Here is a 13,555-nt window from a genome sequence, read left to right on the forward strand (position 1 = left end):
AGCACATATCAAGATGTGACAGTTGTCACCTCCCAAGAAACTAATCACCGATAAACAAACCGCTTAAGAAATCAGTAAGCAAAGACAGACTACAAGAAAAATACACATATAAGACCCAAACCATGCCAGGCTTTAAGTTATAAATAAAACGCTACAATAAATAACCAAAATCATAAGCCAATGTGCGTAACTGTTGGATTAGACTAGCATTCTGAATTGCTTTCAAACATTTATGCAGTCTCTTTTATTGCCAGATACCGTCCTAGTAACTTGACTACACAATTGATTCAGTTAAATCCACTGGTAGGTAATCCACATGTTAATTTTATGCACTACTTCAATTTGCCCCCTAAATCTTTTAGTGGAACAGCTGATAAAAATTGAAACTGACCAGCCCACATTTTATCCTTCTCCTATCTTGAATAAAAGTGCTTATCAATCCATAACTGGCCAAAATGCAGGTAATAAGAGGGAAACACTCATCTGAGTGGTAAAAAGATGAGCTACCGGTCCCTGAACAACGAGTTGGATGCCATCATCCACACAAGGGGGTTACACTACATGGCATAAACATAATGACCCCAGGCTGAATCTGCTCTCCTACCCAAATCTAGTACTCTCTCCACTTACCTCTTTGTTTCCTACTCAAAGGGTTTATTCTATTAACTTGGAAGACAATTCATCACTTTATGATACTTAGTTTGGTGCATGCATTCAAAAATACAGGCAGATGAGAAAAGAGATAGGTACAACTCAACAGCAACATAAAAGTCGGGGAGAAGAAGAAATTCAAAGCCAACTATCTGAAGATATTACTTTCACTTTATTTCTCTGTTTCTCATACCTTCATCCTTTAAATTTTTTTTAACCTGGCAACTTTTTTGAGGTAATTGTAAATTCAGATAGTTATAAGAAATAATACAGCAAGATCTCCTACACGGTTGGCCCCGATGATAACATTTTGCACAACTATAGTATAATATCCCAACCAGGAATTGACATTTGACATAGATAGAATCCACCAATCTTCTTTAGATTTCCCGTTTTATTTGCACTCACTTTTATGTGTGTGTATATAGGAGTTTGTGTGTCCACCACCACAATCAAGATATTGATCGGTACCAGCACCGCAAGGATCCTTCGTGTTGCCCTTTTATAAGCACATCCACCTCCCACCCACTCCCCATCCGTAACTCCTGAAAACCAAAAGTCTATCCACCATTTATCCTTTGAATTCTTATGCCACACGCTGGTAGGGAATAGCCTTCTATACAACCAGCTCTGGTCCATTTCCTGTTACTACTCTCAGGCTTCACACTGCTGTGCGTTGCTCAACAGAGTCAATCTTAAACAGCTGGTCAAAGAAGGCATGAGTTTCTCACCTTGCTGACAGAGAAGACTGTCCAAAACCAACAAAGAAAAGTATCGGTGTTCAGACACATACGGCTCCAATATGTGCCTACCCACTAATATGTAAAAGGAAAAAAGAACGTATATTCTAGAAACTTTGTAAAGCTTTATATAAACTTCACTACTAATTCCTCTGAAATCAAAGAAAACACGTCTGTTTCTCAGCCTACCCAATTCAGAGGGGCATAGTTTAGCATTTTTCATTCCTATAAAGCCTTTTATCCATTTCAACCAGGACTTAAGTCTTTCTACATCAGTACATGGAAACCCAGATTTCCATTAAAAGAAATGTCACTTTTTCCTTGCCAACCATTAGACACACTGTCCTTTACCTGAATTTAAAATCCAAAGAACAAACAATGAATTTCTAGTTATTAAAAAGCTATTTAAAAAGGAACACAGATGCCTATTCAACTTTCATAGCACTAAGCAGTACGCGTGCAACTGGAATTCATACCTGCAGAGCTGAGGAGAACACTGAAATCTGTCCCCCGCTGTGATTCTCCACTTTCATTATCGACCTCTTTTTCAGTATCTTGATATCGATCCCAGTTAGAAACTATCTTCCTTTTAGAATAGTTTCCCTGTTCTTCATTCTCTTCTCCATAGGTCTCTGCATCACTGTCATCTTCGACCTGCAATCATTAGAGACAAATCGTTAAGCAGGCAGTGGAAATCTTAACCTTAGTAGTCTTAGCAGTAAAAATTTTTAAAAACAAATCCAAACAAAAAATAGTACATAGGTATCAAGATAAAGAGCACATCTTATAAACCAAGCTCTATGCAAGTATTAAATAATATTTCAAGAGAACCCCATTATATCAGAATGTACTTTCAGCGTAAACTCTTCATTTAGCTGTGAAAACGAAATCTGATGAGATCCTACCTAAAATCGGTGTAACTGAATCACTAAAGTCTACCCCCAATGTAATCCTAGTTCAAGAGTGGTTTCTTCTTACTGAAATAATCAAGGCTATAAGAGTCTTAAATTCAAAAGACTTTAGGATGGAAATTAGTTCTTCCACCTTACAGATTTTACAAACACATTCTTTAAGTATATTTTATAAGCTTTAAATGGGAACCTACTCAGATGCATTCTAGAGAACAGTTTCCAGACTTGGGCATTAAAATGTTAAGAGGGCATGCAGAAAAATGCAGAATGTGAGAAATTACAAAAGATAAAGGGTCTAGTTTCTTCAATAAATAAATTGCAAGGGAAAAAAAATGATGGGGAAGGAGGGAGAAACCTATAGATTAAAAGAGCTTAATAAGAAACACACCATTGTAAGGCAATTATACTCCAATAAAGATGTTAAAAAAAAAAGCTTAATGGACACCTCACCATTGTAATGTTGGGAACTTATTTGTACTCTGATTCAAACACTATAACTAGAGAAAATCACTTATAAGACTACTGAAGAAATGTGAACAAGATATTTTCTTATATTAAGGAAATATTGTTATTTTATTTACTTATTGTTTGGTGTGATACCATTATTTTTTTAATGTTTTTATCTTTTAGAAATAAATATTGAACTATTTATGGATGCAAAGATATGACATGTGGGTTTGCTTCCAAATAATAGGTGGAGAGGAATGGTGGGTAGAGATGAAATAAACTGGGCATAATTGATCATTTCTGAAGCTGGATGATGAGTACATGGAAATTCATTATATTATTCTATCTATTTTAATATTTGTCTGAAATTTTCAATAAAAGATTAAATTGTAAAAAAGATTTATATAGAATCTAAAGATACAATTCAAAGGAGTATCCCAAAGATTATAAAATCCTTACCAAGAAAAGAATTTGTGAAATATATTAAAATAATCCATCCGTAAAGGATGAGTTAGACTTTTTAAAAGTAAGTTTTTATTAACACAGAAACAGGCATGTACATTGCAGAAAATTAGGAGGGAAAGACAAGTAAAAATATTAAAACCCCACATTCCCATCACCTGGGAGTACCACTACTAACACCTTAGTATATATACTTCCAGACCTTTTACTATGTAAAGATTTATATATACTTTTTTTTTGGTAACCAGTTTTTCATCAATATTCTCCACTTCTGCATTTCAGTAAATTTCATTTCATATAACATCCAGACTATTTCCAAATTTCCCTGACTGACCAAAACAATTTCCTTTACAGTTGGTTTGTCTAAGCCAGTATCCAATTCATGATCATGCATTGTATCTCAGTGCTTGTCCCTTAAGCCTCTTTGAATCTAATACAACCTCTATTTTTATGACATTGATTTACTGACGAGACCAGTACAGGTAGAATGCAAAAGGACCCATCTTCTGTCTGGCTGCTTCCTTGTGGTGTTAGTATATAAGTTTACAGGAAAGAGTGGATAAAAAAATTTTTTTAATCTAAACACCCAACAGAGTCAGGTATTTTTTGGCTAAAATACATCACAGATGGTGCTCTGAACCTTATGTTACATCACATCAAATGACAGACGATAAATGGCTAAGCCAACATAAGTAAAGCTAAGATTAACCAATGAATTTGGATGATGAAGCCTGATCCACCCACTGTATGGATATGTTTCCCTTGTTACATCTAGGAAATTGTCTGTGTAGTGTTATTTTGGTCCAATACAAATTTCTAGTTCCCCGTCAACCATTCACCTAACAAATTTAACAGTAGTCAACAGTCCTCACCTGAATCGAATTTTTATAAGTTTTCATGAAACAATGGAGTAACTGACCTTTCAAGATCACTTTCAGCACTCAAATATAATAAACCTCCTTGACAGCACCCAAAAAATGGCAATCCACATTATATTCTAGAAATTGCAGAGACTGCCTGAAACCTAGAGGTTTCCTACCATTCCTGCAAGTTTCTCGGAACCATAAGATGCTGGCAGATTAAAGGTATGTGACTGAATGAGATCTGCTATATAAATAACAAATACCAGGAACACCCTAAAGAAAATAGCTTTGCAACTGATGAGAATTTGGGGAATAGAACTACAGCTGAAAAATACTTGCAGGGTTTAATTTGAGAAAATCCAATATTCTTTTGCTGACCCACTGGGTAAACAGAGTTCAGAGAGTCTTCTCCAGTTAGTAAAAAACTTTGAACACAGATATAGCCATGGCAAAAATGTAAACCCGAGCGAAATAATTAGCTCGATGTGAAAGGATTATGATCTGAAACACCCGAGGAAGTATTAACACAGAAATAACCACTGAAATGGAAGACTGGAGACCTAGACAGAATTAATGACCCTGCCATCACCTCATTTAATATTCAGAGTGTTTATAATAGGCTGGGCCTCACACAGCTGAATGACTCACTAATCCCCAACTTAGAAGAATCACTGAACAAGAATCTCATTACCTCCACCCAACAGTGGAGACAAGAAAAGTCGTCATTAGCCTCCATCACAAGAGGGTAGTAGAAGTAATAAAGTTTAGAATACATTTGATGTAACTTAGAGAAAGGTGTATCTTAAAAACTCCTAGAGATTTTATGTTTGGTTCATCTTGCAAAAATCTGGGACAGAAAATAAAATATGCATAGTCCCATGATGGAGAGAAAGAACAGAACAAATAAGAAAATACTGATGAAAGCAATGTGAAAACTAAATAGGAAGGCATCATTATTATGTTAACATCATCATTATGAAAGTAGTCTGGTGTATACTGTGAACTGTAAGACACTGATGAAAGAAATCGACAGTACAAATAAATGGAAAGCTAGTTCTTGTTAACAGATTAGAAGAATTAATAGTTAAAATGTCCATACTACCCAAAGCAATCTACAGATTCAGTGCAATCCCTATCAAAATTGCAATGGCATTTTTCACAGAAATAGGACAGACAATCCTAAAATTCGTAAGGGAACACAAAAGACCCCAAATAGCCAAAGCAATCTTGAAAAAGAACAACAAAGCTAGAGGCATAACACGTCCTGATTTCAAACTACATTACAAAGCTATACCAATTAAAACAGTATGGTATTGGCCTAAAAACAGACACATAGCTCAATGGAACAGAATAGAGAGCCCAGAAATAATCCCATGCATATATGGTCAATTAATTTATGACAAAGGAGCTAAGAATATACAGTGAGGAAAAAAACAATCTCTTCTTTAAATGGTGATGGGAAAACTGGAGAGCCACATTCAAAAGAATGAAACTGGGCCCCTAACTTACCCCATATACAAAAATTAACTCAAAATGGATTAAAGGCTTCAATGTAAGATCTGAAACCATAAAACTCCTGGAAGAAACATAGGCGGTCAATCCCTTGACATAGGTCTTGGAAATGAGGTTTTGGATTCGACAACAAAAGCAAAAATAAACAAGTGGGACTACATCAAATTAAAAAGTTTCTGCACAGCAAGGGAAACTACCAACAAAATGAAAAGGCAGAGTCAGCTCTACCCACCACCAGAGCCTCCCATCAAGCCTCTTAGATAGTCTCAACCACCAGAGGGCAGACAACAGAAGCAAGAAAAACTACAATCCTGCAGCCTGTGGACCAAAAACCACAGTTACAGAAAGACAGAGAAGATGAAAAGGCAGAGGGCTATATACCAGATGAAGGAACAAGAAAAAAACCCAGAAAAACAACTAAATGAAGTGGAGATAGGCAACCTTCCAGAAAAAGAATTCAGAATAATGATAGTGAAGATGATCCAGGACCTCGGAATAAGAATGGAGGCAAAGATTGAGAAGATGCAAGAAATGATTAACAAAGACCTAGAAGAATTAAAGAACAAACAAACAGAGATGACCAATACAATAACTGAAATGAAAACTACACTAGAAGGAATCAATAGCAGAATAACTGAGGCAGAAGAACGGATAAGTGACCTGGAAGACAGAATGGTGGAATTCACTGCTGCGGAACAGACTAAAGAAAAAAGAATGAAAAGAAATGAAGACAGCCTAAGAGACCTCTGGGACAACAATAAACGCAACAACATTCGCATTATAGGGGTCCCAGAAGGAGAAGAGAGAGAGAAAGGACCAGAGAAAATATTTGAAGAGATTATAGTCGAAAACTTCCCTAACATGGGAAAGGAAATAGCCACCCAAGTCCAGGAAGCGCAGAGAGTCCCATACAGAATAAACCCAAGGGGAAACACGCCGAGACACATAGTAATCAAAGTGGCAAAAATTAAAGACAAAGAAAAATTACTGAAAGCAGCAAGGGAAAAACGACAAATAACATACAAGGGAACTCCCATGAGGTTAACAGCTGATTTCTCAGCAGAAACTCTGCAAGCCAGAAGGGAGTGGCATGATATACTTCAAGTGATGAAAGGGAAGAACCTACAACCAAGATTACTCTACCCAGCAAGGATCTCATTTAGATTTGATGGAGAAATCAAAAGCTTTACAGACAAGCAAAAGCTAAGAGAATTCAGCACCACCAAACCAGCTCTACAACAAATGCTAAAGGAACTTCTCTAAGTGGGAAACACAAGAGAAGAAAAGGACGTACAAAAACAAACCCAAAACAATTAAGAAAATGGTCATAGGAACATACATATCGGTAATTACCTTAAACGTGAATGGATTAAATGCCCCAACCAAAAGACATAGACTGGCTGAATGGATACAAAAACAAGACCCATATATATGCTGTCTACAAGAGACCCACTTCAGACCTAGGGACACATACAGACTGAAAGTGAGGGGATGGAAAAAGATATTCCATGCAAATGGAAATCAAAAGAAAGCTGGAGTAGCTATACTCATATCAGATAAAATAGACTTTAAAATAAAGAATGTTACAAGAGACAAGGAAGGACACTACATAATGATCCAGGGATCAATCCAAGAAGAAGATATAACAATTATAAATATATATGCACCCAACATAGGAGCACCTCAATACATAAGGCAACTGCTAACAGCTATAAAAGAGGAAATCGACAGTAACACAATAATAGTGGGGGACTTTAACACCTCACTTACACCAATGGACAGATCATCCAAAATGAAAATAAATAAGGAAACAGAAGCTTTAAATGACACAATAGACCAGATAGATTTAATTGATATATATAGGACATTCCATCCAAAAACAGCAGATTACACGTTCTTCTCAAGTGTGCACGGAACATTCTCCAGGATAGATCACATCTTGGGTCACAAATCAAGCCTCAGTAAATTTAAGAAAATTGAAATCATATCAGGCATCTTTTCTGACCACAACGCTATGAGATTAGAAATGAATTACAGGGAAAAAAACGTAAAAAAGACAAACACATGGAGGCTAAACAATACCTTACTAAATAACCAAGAGATCACTGAAGAAATCAAAGAGGAAATAAAAAAATACCTAGAGACAAATGACAATGAAAACACGACGACCCAAAACCTATGGGATGCAGCAAAAGCAGTTCTAAGAGGGAAGTTTATAGCTACACAAGCCTACCTAAAGAAACAAGAAAAATCTCAAGTAAACAATCTAACCTTACACCTAAAGAAACCAGAGAAAGAAGAACAAACAAAACCCAAAGTTAGCAGAAGGAAAGAAATCATAAAGATCAGAGCAGAAATAAATGAAATAGAAACAAAGAAAACAATAGCAAAGATCAATAAAACTAAAAGCTGGTTCTTTGAGAAGATAAACAAAATTGATAAGCCATTAGCCAGACTCATCAAGAAAAAGAGGGAGAGGACTCAAATCAATAAAATCAGAAATGAAGGGCTTCCCTGGTGGCGCAGTGGTTGAGAATCTGCCTGCTAATGCAGCGGGACACGGGTTCGAGCCCTGGTCTGGGAAGATCCCACATGCCGCGGAGCAACTAAGCCCGTGAGCCACAACTACTGAGCCTGCGCGTCTGGAGCCTGTGCTCCGCAATAAGAGAGGCCGTGATAGTGAGAGGCCCGCGCACCGTGATGAAGAGTGGCCCCCGCTCGCCGCAACTAGAGAAAGCCCTCGCACAGAAACGAAGACCCCACACAGCAAAAATAAATAAATTAATTAATTAAAAAAAAAAAAAAAATCAGAAATGAAAAAGGAGAAGTTATAACAGACACCGCAGAAATACAAAGCATCCTAAGAGACTACTACAAGCAACTTTATGCCAATAAAATGGACAACCTGGAAGAAATGGACAAATTCTTAGAAAGGTATAACCTTCCAAGACTGAATCAGGAAGAAACAGAAAATATGAACAGAGCAATCACAAGTAATGAAATTGAAACTGTGATTAAAAATCTTCCAACAAACAAAAGTCCAGGACCAGATGGCTTCACAGGTGAATTCTATCAAACATTTAGAGAAGAGCTAACACCCATCCTTCTCAAACTCTTCCAAAAAATTGCAGAGGAAGGAACACTCCCAAACTCATTCTATGAGGCCACCATCACCCTGATACCAAAACCAGACAAAGATACTAAAAGAAAAGAAAATTACAGACCAATATCACTGATGAATATAGATGCAAAAATCCTCAACAAAATACTAGCAAACAGAATCCAACAACACATTAAAAGGATCATACACCACGATCAAGTGGGATTTATCCCAGGGATGCAAGAATTCTTCAATATACGCAAATCAATCAATGTGATACACCATGTTAACAAATTGAAGAATAAAAACCATATGATCATTTCAATAGATGCAGAAAAAGCTTTTGACAAAATTCAACACCCATTTCTGATAAAAACTCTCCAGAAAGTGGGCATAGAGGGAACCTACCTCAACATAATAAAGGCCATATAAAAAAAAAAAAAAAATGAAAAGGCAACCTACAGAATGGGAGAAATATTTGCAGATCATATCTGATACAGCCTCTCTTCCAATAACTGTTTTTAAAAGCAACTGTACAGGGCTTCCCTGGTGGCGCAGTGGTTGAGAATCTGCCTGCTAATGCAGGGGACACGGGTTCGAGCCCTGGTCTGGGAGGATCCCACATGCCACGGAGCAGCTGGGCCCGTGAGCCACGGTTGCTGAGCCTGCGCGTCTGGAGCCTGTGCCCTGCAGCGGGAGGGGCCGCGATAGAGAGAGGCCCGCGCACCGCGATGAAGGGCGGTCCCCGCACCGCGATGAAGAGTGGCCCCCGCTTGCCGCAACTGGAGAAAGCCCTCGCACGAACCGAAGACCCAACACAGCCAAAAATAAATAAATAAATAAATAAATAAGAAAATCCTTTAAAAAAAAAAAAAAGCAACTGTACAAAACAATATGTGCATAATTATATTTCTATACGTTATAGACCCAACAATACATTTGCCAATAACAGCAAAAAGGAGGTGAGTGGGAGCAAAACTGTATTAGTCTAAGGAAATAACTATGTGGGGAATACCCAAAAACAAATGAAAAAAACTAGAAATAGGAAATAAGAAGGCTCTTGTAACAAAAGCCATAAACATATGCTTACTCTTCTTTCTTCTCTCATATTCTTTAAAAGATATAAAATTATATAAGGTAATAATTATAACAATGTGTTACTGGTTTTGTAACATATGGATGTAATATGTATAACAACAATGCCACAAGAAGGGGAAATGGGGACTAGAGTGTATTGGAGTAATGTTTCTATATCTCATTGGAATTAACTTATCTGATGCAGATTCCAATAAACTAAAAGGTATATGGTAAGCCCTAGAGCAACCATAAGGAAATAACTACAAAAAAGTGAAAAAAATCATTAAAGGAATTAAAATGTTACATTAGAAGTATTCACTTGGTGCAAAAGAAAGCAGTAAAGGAGGAATAGAGGAATGATATACGTGAGACATGTGGAAAACAGAAAGTAAAATGCAGATACAAATATCCAACTGTATCAATCATAACATTAAATAGGAATAGATTAAACAAAACAATTCAATCAAAAAGGCAGAGACTAGCAGAATAGATTTTTAAAAATCCAATTGTATGCTGTCTACACTAGACATGTTAATTTCAAAGATAAAAATATCATTACAATGAAGAGGATGGAAAAAGATATTCTATGCAAAACAGTTCGCCAAAGAGAGCTAGAGTGGCTATACAAATATCAGACAAAATAGACTTCAAGGCAAAACTGTCATAAGAGACAAAAAAGGACATTATACAAGGATAAAAGGGTCAATCTATCAGAAAGATAACAACTGTAAACATTTAAACATATGCTCCTAAAGATAGAACCCCGTAACATATGAAGCAAAAACTGACAGAATTGAAGGGAAAAATAGTTCAACAATATTTGGAAACTTCAACACCTCATTTTCAATAATGGCTAGAACAACTAGACAAAAGGTACCAATACACACAGCAGAACAAATAAAAATCTCTACTCACTGAAGCTGTAGTCCTATTTAACTTACAACAATAATTTACATTAACTAGCAATCAGCTTAATTTAACTGGCCAGCCTATGAAGATTATGTTTGAGCAACATTATTTTTTAAATATCCTCTTACCTTTTCTTTCAAAAAAGCAACAATCTTTAAAGATTATCTTTATCATTAAGAGCTTGCAGATAAACCAGTAAAATCTGGGAAGTTACTAATACATAACAGTTAGACAACAGATCCTATTTAAAGCCTTTTATACTCAGGAACCTAGCTTTTGAAGGTCCCTGTTCTACTTTCTTCTGGAGTAAATGGGTGCATAAAAGGCTTTCCTGCTTTGAACCTAATAAGGAGGTTGAAAATAGTCAATCACACATTTTTCAACAAACTCGTACGTTTCTCACAAAGTGTAATTATACCACAGAAGGGAACAGGTGGGATAGAAAGATATGAAACCCTCCTACAGAAAGTAACTGGAAACTGATTTCAGTAATTAAGTAATAATGTCAAATATATCCAATCAAAAATGTTACACTGTGTATAACTTGAAAATTATATTAATTCATCCTACTATAAAATTTTTAAATGTTATCAAGCTTTAAAATATATCATTAGTTAATAATCTAGTTGCCAAGTTTTATATTTTTAACCCTATTAAGGTTATTTTTATCTCACATAATCATTTGGACCATAAGCAGCAACTGATACGTCACTATTTTCTATTGACGTATAGTTGATTTACAACGTTGTGTTAGTTTCAGATGTACAGCAAAGTGATTCAGTTATATCTACATATTTATCTATTTTTTTCAGATTCTTTTCCCTGATAGGTTATTACAAAATCCTGAGTATAGTTCCCTGTGCTATTCAGTAGGTCCTTGTTGGGTATCATTATTTTTTTTAATTATGCTTTTAATAAAAAAAAATTCACACGCCACCATGGTTAAAGAGTTCAATGACAGCTTTCGGTATTAGAAAAGTGTGCTAGCAAAAATAATTTTTATATATCATTTCAAGAAGCTAAATTTTAATAAATGATTGAATAAAAAATATTGTATATACCTAGTATACAGGTATACTAAGAAGGACATTTCCATTTGTCATTATGTATTAAATAAAATACACATTACAACATGATCATACTTGAAAAAATTAGTAAATGCAATACATGGCACATATATATAAATTATCTATTGAGCCCAGAACAACATACATAGTATTTGAGCTCCAAAATACTGTGGCCATTAAGAATGGGAAAAAAAGTGATCCAGACTGTATTCAAATTCAACTGTTTCTCTAGCAAGAGAATTATATACAGCCTCTTTTCTTGTCCCTCCTTGTGAACAGTATATGGGAAAGAAGAGAGGGTGGAGGCATCTGAGAACAGAGAAAATGGTAACCCAACCCTCAAAGCAGCTGTTCAGTGACACTTCTCCACAGGCCTCCTCACTCACCACAGTCCTTACATCTTTCTTTCTCAAGTCTTTCTTTCTCACCTGTGTTATTGTTTCAGAGTGTTGCCTAAAAATAGGAGGCATAGAAAGCCAATTACCATTTGCTGGCAGCCCACCTAAGACCTTGAGAGTTTATTGCTTCCATGATTTAAGGGCAGTCTGGGAAATTAGACTGCAGTAACTTTCATTGGGCCAACTGGTGATTTTATTTTTTTTTCAAATTTTCAAATAATAGCTTTATTGATGTATAATTCACATACCATGCAATTCACCCATTTAGAGTATGTAATTCAATAGTTTTTAGTATATTCACAACGTTGTGTAACAATCACCACAATCAATTTTAGAACATTTTCATTACCCCAAAAAGCCTGTACCCATTAGTAGTCACTCTCCATTTTCTAGAAAGCCCTAGAAAACCACTAATATACTTTCTGTCGCTATAGATGTGCTTATTCTGGACATTTCCTATAAATGCAATCACTTTTATGACTGAATTCTTTCACTTAGCATAATGTTCTCAAGGCTCATCCATGCTGTAGTGTGTATCAGTACTTCATTCCTTTTACTGTTGAATAACATTCCATTGTATGTATATACCACATTTTATTTATCCATTCGTCCCAACTGGTGATTTTAAACTCTGCTTTGTGTATGTCCTTTTATGGAGTCCTTATGGAAAGGAGGGTGGGAGTGGCAATAGAATGAATCAGTTTCGCTTTATCTGCTTTACAACTTGAGCTCCATGTAAGAATTCAGGCTTAAAAAGGTTTAAAAACTACCAAATTAATCCACCTTGTAAGTCCCAACTCCCAGGTAACATTCTATGAATTAACATCAACAATTTTTCCAGTAGAGAAGGCACTAAATGCAACTATAAGGAAGACAATTTGCTTCTTGCTGTAGTTATGCTCTAAGTCACACAAATTAACTAGAAAAGCAACTAAGAGGCCTTCAAGTAAGAACCTTGCTTTATCAAACATTTGACTGAAAGGTTTTACATACACAAAAATCATCAACCTTTGTATAAAGAGTGCATGTAGACCAAGCTTTCCTGGGTAAAGCTCAGTGTACAAAACATATTCCCCTCCACCACAGCCACTGACAGTTTACTCTTCCTAAGAAGGCAAATGGTACTTCAGATGCACCTGCCTCTGTCCCATCTTCCCAGGGATTACACTGCATGGGCTTAACACTGGAAATCAGATTTTCTTTTTCTTAACTCGAAGTAGAGTGATGTACAATATTATAAAATTTAAGGTGTACAACATAGTGATTCAATTTTTAAAGGTTATATCCATTTATAGTTATTGTACAATATTGGCTATATTCCCTGTGCTGTATAACATATCCTTGTTTGTAGCTTATTTATTTTATACACAGTGGTTTGTACCTCTTAAACCCCTACCTCTATCTTGCCCCTCTCCTCT

At 35.9% G+C, this 13,555-nt stretch overlaps 1 protein-coding gene across 1 annotated transcript in view; it reads right to left on the reverse strand.

Moving 5' to 3' along the window:
- AVEN (apoptosis and caspase activation inhibitor) overlaps positions 1-13,555 on the reverse strand; it is a 190,678-nt gene that overhangs the window by 147,371 nt on the left and 29,752 nt on the right. The window contains exon 2 of the mRNA XM_057542135.1: positions 1,868-2,045. Coding sequence (XP_057398118.1) covers positions 1,868-2,045 — 178 coding nt within the window. The remainder of the gene's footprint in view (positions 1-1,867; positions 2,046-13,555) is intronic.

The sequence above is a fragment of the Balaenoptera acutorostrata genome, chromosome 3 (assembly GCF_949987535.1).
Source record: "Balaenoptera acutorostrata chromosome 3, mBalAcu1.1, whole genome shotgun sequence".
Lineage (NCBI taxonomy): Eukaryota > Metazoa > Chordata > Mammalia > Artiodactyla > Balaenopteridae > Balaenoptera > Balaenoptera acutorostrata.